The 15139-nt window shown below is 36.6% G+C and overlaps 1 protein-coding gene across 1 annotated transcript in view; it reads left to right on the plus strand.

Annotated features, from left to right (window-relative positions):
- The window catches only part of ITSN1 (intersectin 1 (SH3 domain protein)), a 352172-nt gene that overhangs the window by 156722 nt on the left and 180311 nt on the right, over window positions 1–15139 (plus strand). The window contains exons 6-8 of the mRNA XM_006862548.1: window positions 2905–3084; window positions 4887–4983; window positions 7916–8016. Of these exons, the coding sequence (XP_006862610.1) occupies window positions 2905–3084; window positions 4887–4983; window positions 7916–8016 (378 nt within the window). The remainder of the gene's footprint in view (window positions 1–2904; window positions 3085–4886; window positions 4984–7915; window positions 8017–15139) is intronic.

Raw genomic sequence — 15139 nt, forward strand, 5'->3', positions numbered from 1 at the left:
ACAGAACTTCCTTTAGGATGTTTTTCATAGCAGGGTTGGCTTTGGCAAAATCCCTTAGCTTCTGTTTATCATGGAATGTTTTGATTACACCATTGTATTTGATTGACAGGTTTGCTGGGTAGATGATTCTTGGGTGGCAGTTTTTTTTCTTTCTGGGTTTTATAGATGTCTCCCCATTGCCTTCTTGCCTGAATGGTTTCTGCTGAGAAATCCGAGCTTAATCCGATTTGCTTGCCTTTGTATGTTATATTTCTCTTTCCCTAGCTGCTTTCAAGATGCTGTCCTTATCTTTGATTTTGGAAAGCTTGATTATTACATGTCTTGGTGATTGTCTTTTAGGGTCTGTCCATCCTGGGGTTCATTGAGCTTCCTGAATGCTTATCTTTTCACTTTTTATGATGTTATGAAATTTTCTTCCAGAAGCTCTTCAACTATCTCCTATGTGGACTTGTGTGATTATTCCTGTTCTGGAATGCCAATAATTCTTATGCTATTCCTCTTCATGTTGTCCAATATGAATCTTAGGCCTTCTTCAATTTTTTTAATCCTCTTTTGTATTTGCTCTTCTACCTTAGTAGTGTTGAGAGATTTATCTTCTAGCTCAGTAGTCTGGCTTGTATCTCTTCAATTCTACTCCTTTGCCCTTTCAGTGTGTATTGTCTATTTCTGATATTCTATTATTAATCGTTTAGGCCTCTTTCTTTAGGTTTCGAATTGTATCCAATGCTGTATCTATCTTATTTGATTGTTCCTGTAGCACTTTCCTGACTTCTTCCTTATTTTTCTCATCTCCACTATATAGTGTTTTGATACATTTTATAATCCTTTGTCTAAATTCCTTCTCCTGCATTTCCAAAGCCTGCCTATCTTCCAGTATGGCGTGTAAGTCTACTTCCAGCTCATTTGCCTCAGTCACTTTATCTCATTTCTGGACATGTGCAGGATATCACCTACTTCTGTTTTTTTTGGGAATATTCAGGGGTTATCTGTGGACTTAATACTTAGATGGGTAAATATTTTGTTATTTTTTATGCTTTTGGATTGCTTCCAGGTAGATGTGATCAGGAAATGGGCTTCCCTTTTCACTCTTCTTCTTAAGAAATTTCAAGATGCAAATGTTGGTCATTGTGACATAACTTAGGATTTAATTTTCAGCCTATTTCTTTTTTTGTCTGCTTGTCCTGCTCCACAATCCCTGTTCGGGCCTTTTTTCTAAGTTAGTAACAGTTCAGGGCTGGCTGTGGCCGTTTGGTTTTAATTGGAAACTGTCTCTTTAAATTTCAAAGAGATCTGTGCACATGCGTAGTAGAACTCTCTGAGGGTGGGGCTAGGGTGTCCACTAGCTCAGGCACTCCTATAGTCACCAGAATGGAGGTATGCAGACAGCACGGGACCAACAAACAGATGCCAAAAGAAAAGAATGTCCACACCTCTATCTCTGCAGCTCTGTCAGGAGTCCGTGGCCACTCCGATCCTTCCCTCGCTTGGCCCCACACAAGATGGCGGCTCCTGGAGCAGCTGAGCGTCTCGAATCAGAAAGCAATGGATTTCTTGCTTCTGTCACAAACTTCCCAAGCTGTATGCCTTCCAACCTTCTAAATATTCCTTTATATATGGTTCCGAGTTCTGGGACCATCTCTTTAGCCTACTTGGTCCTGTATTCTGTGTTGTTGCCAGCAGAGATCCTTACTGCACTTCCACCCGATCTGCCATCTTGTGTGTTCTCTGCAAGGGTGGTATGAACCTCAAGGTTAGCATCAAACTCACCAGCCACTCCTTGGAAACTCTAGGATCACTATGGGTTGAATCTTCCTCAAGCGTACTTAACAACAATTGAACCAATAGAGTAGGGGAACCATCAAGACTCACACTAAGATACCATCTGAATTTGGAACTGAACCTACTACTGGATGTCTTCTTTCAGCCAAATAATAGATTAACTTATAAACTAAACATTATCACCTACCTGTGATAGTGCGAGTAATGTGCTCTTTTAAATAACCAGCTTACGAGTATATGATACCAAATGGTCATTTACCCAAAAACAAACATTGAGAAGGCACAGGAGGGAAATGGAAGTTATATCAATGGAAATGAACAAACAGTGGAAATAGTAAGAATGTTGACTCATTGTGAAAATTATAACTGATGTTCCAGAATAGTTTGTATAATAATGGTTAACGGGCACCAAATTTGCTATGTGAACTTTCACCTAAAACACAATAAAAGATATATTTTTAATGCCAGGAGACATTTATTTTTTTGCTCTATTATTTCTTCTACAAAAAGAGAAATTCCTCTTTATAAAATATTTGGTTACCATAAGTTAAAGTTGTATGTTGTTGTTGTTAGTGCCGGCGAGTCATTTCTGACTTAGAGTGATCCTGTATAGGGTTTCTGAGAAGCAGTTGGTGAGTTTGGACCACCGACTTTGTGGTTCAAACTAACTTTGAGTCTAGTGCTTAGTCTACAGTGCCTCACCAGGACTCTACTTAATTTCCACCCTCCTCAATTTACTAGTTCTCAAAATAATCAGTTGATCACCTCATAGTCTCCTTAGGTTTTTAGTCAGGGGTTTTCATTTTGTTTTTTTTTTAAGTATCAATATAAGCTCATGGATTTATATTTGATGCATTTCAGTCCTTTGTAGTTATTATTCTTATTGATTCTCATCTTTGCCAATAAATCCCTGGCCTTTTGACTTGTTGGATCTTAAGTCCTTTTGATGTCATCTTTGGCATAATTTTTGATAATCATAAAAGCTATTTATATGGAACTGTATTTAAATGAGAGTATAATATAGCCATTAAGTAATTTTCTTTTTGTAGCAAACCTAAATTAATTGTCATAGAATGTTAAAATGTGATTTTGAATACAAATTTCATTGAAAATCTTCCCTGCCAGGTATAGGAGGTATCGCCAGTATGCCACCTCTTACAGCTGTTGCTCCAGTGCCAATGGGATCCATTCCAGTTGTGGGACTGTCTCCACCCCTGGTATCTTCTGTTCCTCCAGCAGCAGTGCCTCCCCTGGCAAATGGGGCTCCCCCTGTTATACAACCTCTGCCTGCATTTGCTCATCCTGGTATGTGACCTGCCAAGCCTATAGGCTGATTTTTCACATCTTCTCTTTTACTATTCATGCTTTCTGATTAAATGCTGCTTTTTCATTTTAGAATGAAATGCCTGTATATTTAAAATTTTAATTTCACACTTAATCAGTAGATTAAATGGGCTGTATTATGGTGGAGGGTGAAACCAAAACTATATATACCCAAACCCAGTGCCATTAAGTCAATTCTGACTCCTAGAGGCCTTATAGGTTGGAGTAGAACTGCCCAATAGGGTTCCCAGGCCACATCTTTCTCTGTGGTATAGCTGGTGGGTACGAACTGTTGACTTTTCAGTTAGCTGCCAAGCACTTAACTACTGTGTCACCAGAGCTCAGTTGTAGAGTTATAGTACTATTGCCGTCAAGGTGGACTCAACAGCTAAAGTCAAGAACATAACATCTCTCAAGGGCTAGATAAGAGCAACTGAAGTTTGAACAGTATTTGCACATTTTTTATTATCATGTTACCAGTTTTCTTTAGTTGCTAAGAATTGCTAATAAGCAAGTCAGTCCTTTAGGAGTTGAATTATGGGAGGGAAAAAACTGAAAAACTACAGTGCATGTTTTCTTTGAGGAGATGGAATAAATCAGACAGAAAGGGAGAAGGTAGCCTTTTTAATAGGTCAGTATGTTAAGGTTGAGGCCTTAAATGTTTAAAGGCAAGGACTAAAGCATCCCTAGTTTAGTTCATTCCATTTTGTAGCTTTATTCAAAGTCTTTTCCCTTTTAGTGAAAAGAAACCTTAAACTAGATGTAGATAGCTTAGTTTAATAAATCTTAATAAGCTTATATTAATATGGCATTATACCACATTTGGATATGTTTGAGAAGATCCAGTAGTAATGATAGCATGGATTTTATCATTATAGATTATGTCTGAGCCATCATTTTTGTGATTGTGGCCCCTTGAATTTATTACATATGTCAGCATATATCTCTAAGTTACGGTCAAAGAATCTCAGTGTACCATTTTTTTTTTAGATTTTTTTATTTTAATCATATGTTGTCTATCTTTCATGGATGGCCATGACTGCAGACTTGACAGTTGATAAAATGTGTTTAATTGTTTTTACAGTAATATTAGTGAATCTACACACGGCACTTTTCTTTTGTGGCTCTTTTGCAAGGGAATGTGGCTGAGGCTCAGAGATTTTGTATATTTTTTACCCTGTGACAAAAAACTAACCAGCATCAGTGAGAATCGGACCCAAAAGCTAACCCTCCTTAGCATCACCTATCACTCACCAACTCACAGACTACAGTCTGTGTCTTTTTGCCTCTTACACTGTTACTTCAGTTGTGTTTCAAAAAATGCCATTTTATATGTTCAAACTATTACCTCTTTAACTATTAGAATGTTGTTGTTAAATGCCATTGAGTCAGTTCTGATTCATAGCAACCCTGTATCAGGTTTCTGAGGAGCAGCTGATAGGTTTGAACAGCTGACCCTGTGATTCACAGTCTAGTGCTGATCCTACAGCATCTCACCAGGAGTCCAAAAACTATTAGAATAGGCTCTATAAAACATAATTCAGAAAGGTTAATGAAGAATAAAATTTTATGGAAGCAAGCATTGCTACTTAAATTAGATGAAGTAAATCTAAGAATGTTTTTGGCAAGAGAATAAGAGAGTAAGGAGGGACTCTTTTTGAATCCTGGGTGGTATGAAGGGAAGGATTATTTCTGCTTCAGATTTGATGACTATGCATTCTAATTTCTAGAAATGGAAAACATTTTTTAGAATTAAAATTATTCAACATTTATTTATTTTACAGCAGCCACATTGCCAAAGAGTTCTTCCTTTAGTAGATCGGGCCCAGGGTCACAGCTAAACACTAAATTACAGAAGGCACAATCATTTGATGTGGCTAGGTAAGTTTGCTTGTTTTTCAGTAGGAAGCGTGGTTAAAACCATTCTCTGATTAACTCATAAATTTGAAAATGGATTAGCTATGTTCTTTATTTGTCACCTTGTGTTTTATGGAATGTTTATTAGTAACTTTCTTCATTTGGGTAATGTTACTAGGACTTAACATTGATTTGTAGCAAAGGTGACAGTAATCATGCACATGACATTTCCTTTAACGGTTTTGCATCTTTTTTGTTGTTTTTTTTTCTAGTGTGTTAGCTATTTTGTGTAACTATTTCAGTGTATTTGTAAATATATTTTTGCATGAAGATTGGGGCCACAATTGTCCTTGTTTTTAATTCTATCTCCAATCATCTCATGGATTCTGTGTGGATTATTAGTTAGTAAAACCACATATATAAGACCAGTTTTTATGAAATTATTTGGATTTGTGAATAGTTCAACTTAATCAAATATGTAGCTTAACTTATATGACTTTATTGTTTATATTTTGACCAACTTTGGTTTTAGGATATCTTTCATGTGTTTATTTTCTTTTCCTCGTTACATGCTGCTACAAAGATGAAAATAAATCCTGTTTTTTTTGAAACAATGGGGGACATAAATGAAAAAAAAAAATCATCTTTTTCAACCCTCCCTAGATCTCTTTTTGAGATGAATCAGCTCATTTCCCCATTTTAAAGGGATGAGTGTGTTGAATATAATTGAATCTCTCTTAGATGGTTGAGAACCCAGGAGTGCTTAAATGAGACTTTTAACAACATAGATTTCTTATATAATTTCATAGCTCTGTGCTTTTATCTCTTTATAATTACCTTTTTTAAATGATTTAAATTTTTAAAGAAAATTCATAAACTGAAATCACTATGCCAAATGCTTTATGTGTATTATCTCATTTAATGGTTTCCTCCCTCATAAAATATCTCCGTGGTATGAATAGTGAAGAAGCTCAGAGATATTAAGTAACTTGCACATGATAACATGAATCCTTTAGGACAGAGCTGGGTTGAACTGATTTTAAGGCATGTGTTCTTTAACCAGGAACCCCACATCATCTTAACAAGTTTACTCTGAAACTTCTGCTAACTGTGGTATACAGGTATTTTTTTCACTTAGGTAAGGTTTTACTCTTTACGTGCAGGAACATTTGTTGAGCATCTGTTTTGTCAGGTACCTCATTAATTTCATTCATGCTCCACAATCACCTGAGAAGTACACCTGGTCTCAGGATTGTGCGTGGAAAAATAAGCCAAAAAAGTTCCATTCTTCCCCCATGATTTACAGCTAGTTAACAGCAGAGCTGAGGTTTAAACTCAGATTATCTATCACTAAATTCCATATTTTTAGTCCTTTTCACTATGCAATGCTGAATTTTTCTGACTCATCCACAAAGAGTTTTGACATCTGTCTTAATTTATGACTTTAGATGAATTAACAATCCATAAACAATACAATTAGGACTTTTAAAAAATGTAATCACGTTTTCAATACCAATCATTTAAAGTCCTATAAAATTTTTGCAATGTAGCATATACCTTTTTGATTATGCATTACTAAGGAGTTTTTAGTCTATTTAGATTCTCAGTACTTTAGCAGAAAACTGTGACTCGATAAATGTAATCTGGAGCAACTTCTGTGAGTAACACCCCGGCTTTCCTGGACTGCAATAGGAAGATAGATAGCTTCTTGACAACTAGGCAAGAGTAAGAACTAGCAAAATATTAGTTTAAAATGAGAGAGTTGTTACAGAAGCACTCACAGAAGAATAGATCTTGGTAAGTGCTTTTTATTAAGAAAAATTCAGACATTATTTTCAGTGAGTTTTCTGACCTTTTGAAAATAATTATTTTAAAGTGGGAAAGGCATAAAACTGTGTGATGTATGAAAAAAAGGGTTGCACCTCATCAAATAAGAAACTTTACAAAAATGGTAAAATATTAGTTTATATTGATACTTTGTGTAAGGGTTTGTGTAGTAAACGTTTTGTATTCTTTATGAAGTGTGAGTAATAAGCATAAGTATATAACTACCTGTACTTATATGAGGTCATATAAATTAAGAGGATAAATTTATGGTTAGAATTTTGCTTTTACAGTAAGAAATACATACTTTTATTGAAATGAAAACCAAATTGCAAATGAGACATTAATTGTAATCTGTCTTGAATGGGGAATGCCATTTTCGCTGTCAGCTCAGCCATTATTTTTAAATCACTGAATTTATGCATCAGGCTCTTAATAAGCCACTGGCACCAGTGTGACACTTGTGGATGGTGCCATTGGAACTCACCGCTCAGTAGGTCTAGACCCACACTGAGTGCCGGCAGGGTTTCCTCAGGTCAGGCTGTAGCACACTGGCAAGGAAAGGGCAGCCCTGGATACAAGTCAAGAACACAGAGCTCCCTCCACTGGTTTTTCTGTGACTCTTGAAATGTTCAGTTTCCTTTCTGGGAAAATCTCTATTGGATGGGGATTTAAGCTACCCAGAATAACATCATTTTACTTCGTTAAAAAATGCATCCTGTCTTTTATTGGTGTATAGAAAGTTAAAAATTTGGGGCAATTAGTACCTCTAAAGGTACTTACTTGTTTGATGTGTTGACACTGTTTTTTAATTCAAAATGGAGATATTCCAGAATTCTAGAAGAGTCCAGACACTATGGTATCGCATATAATGAGCAACAGCTTCTTGGTCTTTTATGTTTACCCTAGAGATTTAAGACAAATAATGAGTGTAACAATTTTGAGAGCAATGTTTGTAAACCTAAAAATGGAAGATACTCATTACAGAAAATTGAGAAATGATGATTAGAAGGTAAGTAAAAGATAAAGCTATTCATCATTGTTTAGGAAACATCTTAGTATACTGTTTTTAAAGAACTAAAATAGGCTATTCCTTATTCTCATTTTCTGTCGCTCCCCTTTTCCCCCACAGCGCCCCTCCAGTGGCAGAATGGGCTGTTCCTCAGTCATCGAGACTGAAGTACAGGCAGTTATTCAATAGTCATGATAAAACGATGAGTGGACACTTAACAGGTATTTATAAGTAACAATAATTTAGTGAAATTGATCTTTGTTTTAAATGCAGATTGTTTCAAGATGTTTGGTCATAGATATTTTTCAGATGTCTTACTGTTTGTTGTTTGTTTCTAGATGAAGTTTCATTGTCCCTTTTCTCTCATGTTTTTCCTCTGTTGGTAACTCCATAGTTACTTTGTTCTCCAGTGCCCTGAACCTTTGCCTTCCTGCCTCTTAGTAAAATGGAACATAGATCAGAGAGAACTCACGGCATCTTGTTCAGTTCCTGACCCCACTGTCTTAGCTGCTACCACTGCTGCTGTTGGTAGCCGTTTCTCCAACCTGTGCCAGAAGCAATAACAATGGCATCAGTGGCAACAAAGACAACTGGAAACAGGCACCTGTATAGGTTCAATGTGGTGTTCATACGTCTAAATCATATAATGTCCTATTTTTCATATATTGAGCGGCATATACTTATATTCTTTAGTGGTCAGGGTTGTATAAGTAGTTCTAGAATTCTGGTAATGTTATAAATATTGGCCCCTCTTGGCAATATTTCATTCTGAAACAGTGTATATGCTACTTGATTATTGTTTGTTATTAAGTGCCATTGAGTCAATTTCAACTCATAGTAACCCTATTTAGGTTTTCCGAGGAACACTGGTGGGTTTGAACTGCCCATGTTGGGGTTCACAGTCCAGTACTCATCCAGAGTTTGGATACTACAGCTCCACACCAGGAGTCAGGAAAGCTAAGGTCTTAGTAATTGTTACTAAGTAAAACATTAACTCCATGTAATTCTCTCTCTCTCTTGGTATTATTGTTCACATTATAGACCTGTCTACTGTTTGACAAAAAGTCGGATGCCCCCAATATTTACAACTCCTTTTTCAGTATTCAGTATTTTAGCTTGGGCATTATCCTAGAACTGTCTCTGAATATTTTTAAAATATTGGAGATATACACGTATAGAACATATATGTGTGTACACACACACAGACAGATTCCCCAGTCCAACAAGAATGTATATATATGTTCACTGAACTGGAAACGTTTCTGAATGTTTATTAAGAGTAGAAAGGATACAAGAAACTGTGACATGTTTATACAATGGTATATTATAGAGCAGTAAGGATTAACATTTTTTAATTATATAAAGCAATGTTTTGAGCAAAGAAGCCAAATACAGCAGAGAGCATGCTATGCTGCCAGACACTAGGCTGCCCTTGGTGGGAAGGTGTTTACTAGTAGGGAAGCCAGGAGGGGTGTCTGGGGTGTTGATTGTATCTCCGTAATGAGCTGGCTGATGTTTACTTGAGCATTTTGACTTTGGAAAACTTAGCTGTATGCATGTGCATATGTATGTTGTTGTTCTTAGAGAGTGTCATTGAGTCATAGCGATCCTGTATAAGATTTCCAAGGAGTGAATGGTTGGTTTCAACCTCTGACCTTACGGTTAGCAGTTCAGTTCTTATTCTATAGTGCCACACCAGGACTTTGTTCATATGTATACATACATGAATATATTCATCTTCCCTTTTCTGTAAATATTTTACATGTAAATGAAAGTTAAATTGCTGTCAGTAATAACTACATTAACTCAAAAGGAGAAGAAACAGCTGCATATGATGGTACTGTTAATAACTGGTACCAGAAATATACAAAGTATGAGTCTAGAAAAATTGGAAGTTTTCAAAAATAAAATGGAATGCATAACCATTGATATCCTAGGCATTGGTGAGCTGAATTGGATGGGTTCAGCCATTTTGAATCTGTTGATCACATGGTTTGTTGTGCCTGGAATGTCAGATTGGAGAGGAATAGCATCACATTCATTATCTTTCTTTGGGGTTACCCTATAGTCTGTTAACTTTTCCCTGCATTTAAGACAGTCTGTTGTAGCCTGGAGTCCTGTTATGGCGCTGTGGGTTAATGCGCCAGACTGGAAAGCCATTTGAACTGCAAGGTCGGTGGTTCATGCTCACCACCTGTTTCTCGAAAACCCTATACAGGGTCTCTTTAGGTTGGAACTGACTTGACAGCACTTCACAACAGAACAACATTGTAGCCTGCAATCTACCTGACCTCCTCACCACCTGGATCTCTGTTCCTATATTTTCCCCTTCTTTTACATTCTTATTATTTTGATCTTTGATTAGCCTCCCAGGTCCTCTGAATTTGTTATTGTAGTTTTCTTTTGTTCTGAACTCTGCCATTTGTCAACAGAGTTCCGGGTGGTGTTGTCACATCTGTCAATTTCTGGTTGTTATCTGTTCTTGTTGGTTTTCATTCCAAAGAACTCTCTTTAGGATGTTCTAAAGTGCTGGATTTGCTTTGACAAAATCCCTTAGCTTCTGTTAATCCTGGAATGTTTTGATTACACCATCGTATTTGATTGACAGTTTTGCTGGATAGACAATTCTTGGTTGGCAGTTTTTTTTTCTTTTAGGGCTTTATATATGTCTCCCATTGCCTTCTTGCCTGCATGGTTTCTTCTGAATAGTCAAAGTTTAATCTGATTTGCTTGCCTTTGTAGGTAACACTTCTCTTTTCGCTGGCTGTTTTTAGGATTCTCTCCTTTTCTTTGATTTTGGAGAGCTTGATTATGATATGTCTTGGTGATTTTCTTTTGGTTCTATCGTTCCTGGGTATCTTCTCATCCTTCAAGATACTAGGAGAATTTTTTTTCCAGAAGCTCTTCAACTATCTCTTCTGTGGACTTCTGTGATTCTTCCTGTTCTAGAATGCCAATAATTCTTAAGTTATTCCTCTTCATATTATCCAGCATGAACCTTAGACTCTCTTCAGATTTTTTTTATCCTTTTTTCTGCTTGTTCTTCTGTCTTAGCAGTATTGAGAGATTTGTCTTCCAGCTCACTGGTTCTGGCTTCTGTCTCTTCAATTCTATTGTCCATTTCTGATATTTTATTATTAATCATCTGGACCTCTTTTTGCAGGTTTTGAATTGTTTCCAATGCTATATCTATCTTGTTTGATTGCTCCTCTAGCACTTTCCTGACTTCTTCCTTATTTTCCTCCACTCACATTCATTATCAAGGACCTCTGGTAGCGTAGTGGTTACATATCAGGCTGCAAACCTTAAGGTCAGCAGTTTGAAACTACCAGCTGCTCCGTGGGAGAAAGATGAGGCTTTCTGCTCCCGCCAAGATTTACACCCTTGGAAACCCTGTACAGGGTCGCTATGGGTCAGAACCAACTTGACAGCACTTAACAACAACAACATTCATTATAAAAAAGAATATCTCAAGATCTTTTGAAGTCCAGTGCTCTCTGTGATAGGATAATATCCATAAGCCTACAAAGAAGATTATTGTTCATATTTATGCACCAACCTCTAAAGTCAATGATGATGAAATTGAAGAATTATATCAACTTCTTTGGTCTGAAACTGAAAAAATATGAAATCAAGATATATTGATAATTACTGGTGATTGGAATGTGAAAGTTGGACACCAAGAGAAGGCTCAGTAGTTGGAAAATATGGCCTTGGTGACAGAAACTATGCTGGAAATCATATGATGGAATTTTGCAAAATCAATGACTTAGTTATTCATTGTAAATACTTAAACAACAGGAAAGGTAATGATACGTGTGACTATACAGATGGAATACACAGGAACCAAATTGACTACATCTGTGGGAAGACACAATGGAAAAGCTCAATATCATCAGCCAAAACAAGACCAATGGCAGGCAGACTGTGGAACATACCTTCAATTGTTCCTATGCAAGTTCAGACTGAAATGGAAGAAAATGAAAGTAAGTCCACAAGAGACTAAATATGAACATACATTTTGTTGTTGTTAAGTGTATTGAGTTGGTTCCAATTCATAGTGACCCTGTATAGGGTTTCCAAGGAGAAGTTGGTGGGTTTGAATCACTGGCCTTGTAGTCCAGTGCATTATCCTGCAGTGCCACACCAGGACTCAATGTATCCCACCTAAATTTAGAGGCCATCTCAAGAACAGAATATGCTGCATTAGATACTAATGACAGAAGATCAGAAGAGTTGTGGAATGACATCAAGAACATCATTGATGAAGAAGGTAAAAGGTCATAAAAAAAAGGAAAGAAAGAAATGACCACTATAGATGTCAGAAGAGACTTCAAACTATTGAGCATAGAGAAGCTAAAGCACATGGAAAAAATGCAGAAGTAAAAGAGCTGAACAGAAAATTCCGAAGGATAGCTCAAGAACACAAAGTCATATATAATGAAATGTGCAAAGATCTGGAGTTTAGAAAACCAAATGGTCATGCTCAGCATTTCTCAAGCTAAAATAACTGAAGAAAAAATTAAATCCTCAACTTGCAATATTGAAAGATTCTGTAGGCAAAATATTGAATGATGTAGAAAGTATCAAAAGAAGAGTGAAGGAACACAGACAGAGCCACTGTAACAAAAAGAAAAGGTCTATGTTCAACCATTTCAAGGGGTAGCATATGATCAAGAACTGATGGGACTGAAGGAAAAAGTCCAAGCTACATGGAAAGTATTGGCGAAAACCAAGGCTCCAAGGATTGATGGAATACAAACTGAAATCTTTCAACAAACTGATGCAACCCTGAAGGCAGTCACTCAACTATGCCAAGAAATTCAGAAGACAGTTACCTGGCCAAATGATTAGAAGAGATCTATATTTGTGCCCATTCCGAAGAGAGGTGACCAAATGGAATGTGGAAATCATTGAACAACATCATTAATATCACAGACAAAGTAAAATTTTGCTGAAGATAATTCAGAAACTATTAACAACAGTACATAAACAGGGAACTGCCAGAAACTCAAGCCGTATTTAGAAGAGGATGTGAAAGGAAGGATATCATTGTTGATGTCAGCTGGATCATGGCTGAAAGCATAGACTACCAGAGAGATGGTTACTTGTGTTTTATTGAATATGCAGACTTTTGACTGTGGATCATGACAAACTATAGATTGAATTGCATAGAATAGGTATTCCAGAACACTTAATTGTGCTCATGATCAAGAGGTAGTCATTCTAACAGAACAAATAGATACTGAATGGTTTTAAATTAAAAAAGATGTTTGCTATCACGCTATCCTTTCATCATATTTATTGAGTCTGTATGATAAGCAGATTATCAGAGAAGCTGGACTATATAAAGAAGAAAGTAGGATCAGAATTGGAGGTAGAGTCGTTAACAGCGTTTGATATGCAAATGATATACCTTTACTTGCTGGAAGCGAAGATAACTTAAAATACTTGCTGATGAATATAAAAAATCTACAGCCTTCAGTATGAATTGCATCTCAATATAAAGTAAACAGAAATCCTCACAACTGGACCAATAAATAACATCATGATAAATGGAGACTAGATTGACGTTGTCAAGGACTTCATTTTGCTTGGATCCACCATCCACACTCATGAATACAGCAGTTAAGAAATCAAGCGATGTATTATTGCATTGAACAAATCTGTTGCCAAAGACCTCTTTAAGGTGTTCAAGAGCAAGGATAATCAGTTTGAGGGCTAAACTGTGCCTGACCCAAGCCATGATATTTTTAGTAGCCTCATATGCATGCGAAAGTTAGACAGTAAATAAAGAAGGGTTGAAGGATTGATGCATTTGAATTTTGGTATTGGAGAAGAATATTCAAAGTCCCATGGAGTGCCATAAGAACAAACAAATCTGTCTTGAAAGAAGTGCAGCTGGAATGCTCCTTAGAAACCAGGATGGCAAGACTTCATTTCTCAGACTTTGAACATATTATCAGGAGGGAATAATCCCTGGAGAAGGACATCATGCTCAGTAAATTGGAGGGTCAGTGAAAAAGAGGAAGATCCCCAAATAGATGGATTTAATACAGTGGCAGCAGCAGCGGGCTCAAGTGTAACAATTGTGAGGATGGCGCAGGACCAGGAAATGTTTCATTCTGTTGTGAATAGTCGCCATGAGTCAGAACTGACTTGATGTCGATTAATAACAACAAAGAACTACCTTTTATTAAAGCACTGGTTCTGTGGGATAAGCACTGGACTGCTAATCACAAGGTCTGTGGTTTCAGCCTAACTGCCAGTATTCGAGAGAAAAATAAGGTTTTCTGCTCCTGCGAAGATTTACAGCCTGCAAAACCCTATAGTGGGCCCCTATGAATCAGAACCATCTCTATGGCACTAACAAAAAACAGCAACAACAACAGTACTATGTGAAATTCAATGTTGTGTAATGATATGATGGATTATATTCTGGAAAGGGATTCTGAAATGAGGAAACGTAAGGTCCTTTTAGGTGAGGAAACCATGCCCCAGGTCAATGGGTAGCCCAGTGACCTACCCAGTGGTCTAGGCTGAGCCCACAGACTCTTGAGTTCATAGATACATTTTCTGCAGCTTTCTAGGACGTCACATGCTGGACCTTTGCAGTGATTCTCAGATATTCCTAGCCTTGTCAAGAAAGAACACATCCACATTTGAAAGACGAAATAGCCAAAAGCAAAATTTTACCTGCTGGAGTCTTCCAAACCTAATTTCTGCATTTTTCCATTCTTTGATCTTGGAATCACACCTTGAGAAGCAGGACTAGAAATACAATGTATCATCTGTCTCCCGTCAGCTCTGGTTAAAATCTCTCCTTATAACTTTTTTTTTTTATACACCATGACTAAGGGGAGTTTATTCCAGGGATGCAAGACTGGTTCAATATTTAAAATCAACCAGTGTAATCCATCATTTTAACAAACTAAAGCAAAAAAATCACAAAATTATATCAATTGATGCAGCAAAAGCATTAGATAAAATTAACACCCATTCATGGTAAGTACTCTCAGAAAAATAGGGTAAAAATTACAAAAATACAAGAGCAATGTATTGCAATCATAGAAAATGCACATTAGTCTTATCAATATTTTTTAAAAGTTTGCTAGTATGTCTTTACCAGACTTTTGAATATGCAGCATATAGTATTTAACAAAACACTTATTTTTCTCCTTATATCAGCAGCATATTTGTAAAATATATTTAATCAGTGAGATTTTTGTTACCAGCAATGCCTATTATCATTTAGTTTGACATATGTCAAAAGTAAGCACTCCTAATTATAATGTGTACATGTGTTCTCTGCTGCAGAGGTTGATTCTTTTTGTTTTTTAAATG

This window comes from Chrysochloris asiatica, unplaced genomic scaffold, assembly GCF_000296735.1.
Source record: "Chrysochloris asiatica unplaced genomic scaffold, ChrAsi1.0 scaffold00049, whole genome shotgun sequence".
NCBI lineage: Eukaryota > Metazoa > Chordata > Mammalia > Afrosoricida > Chrysochloridae > Chrysochloris > Chrysochloris asiatica.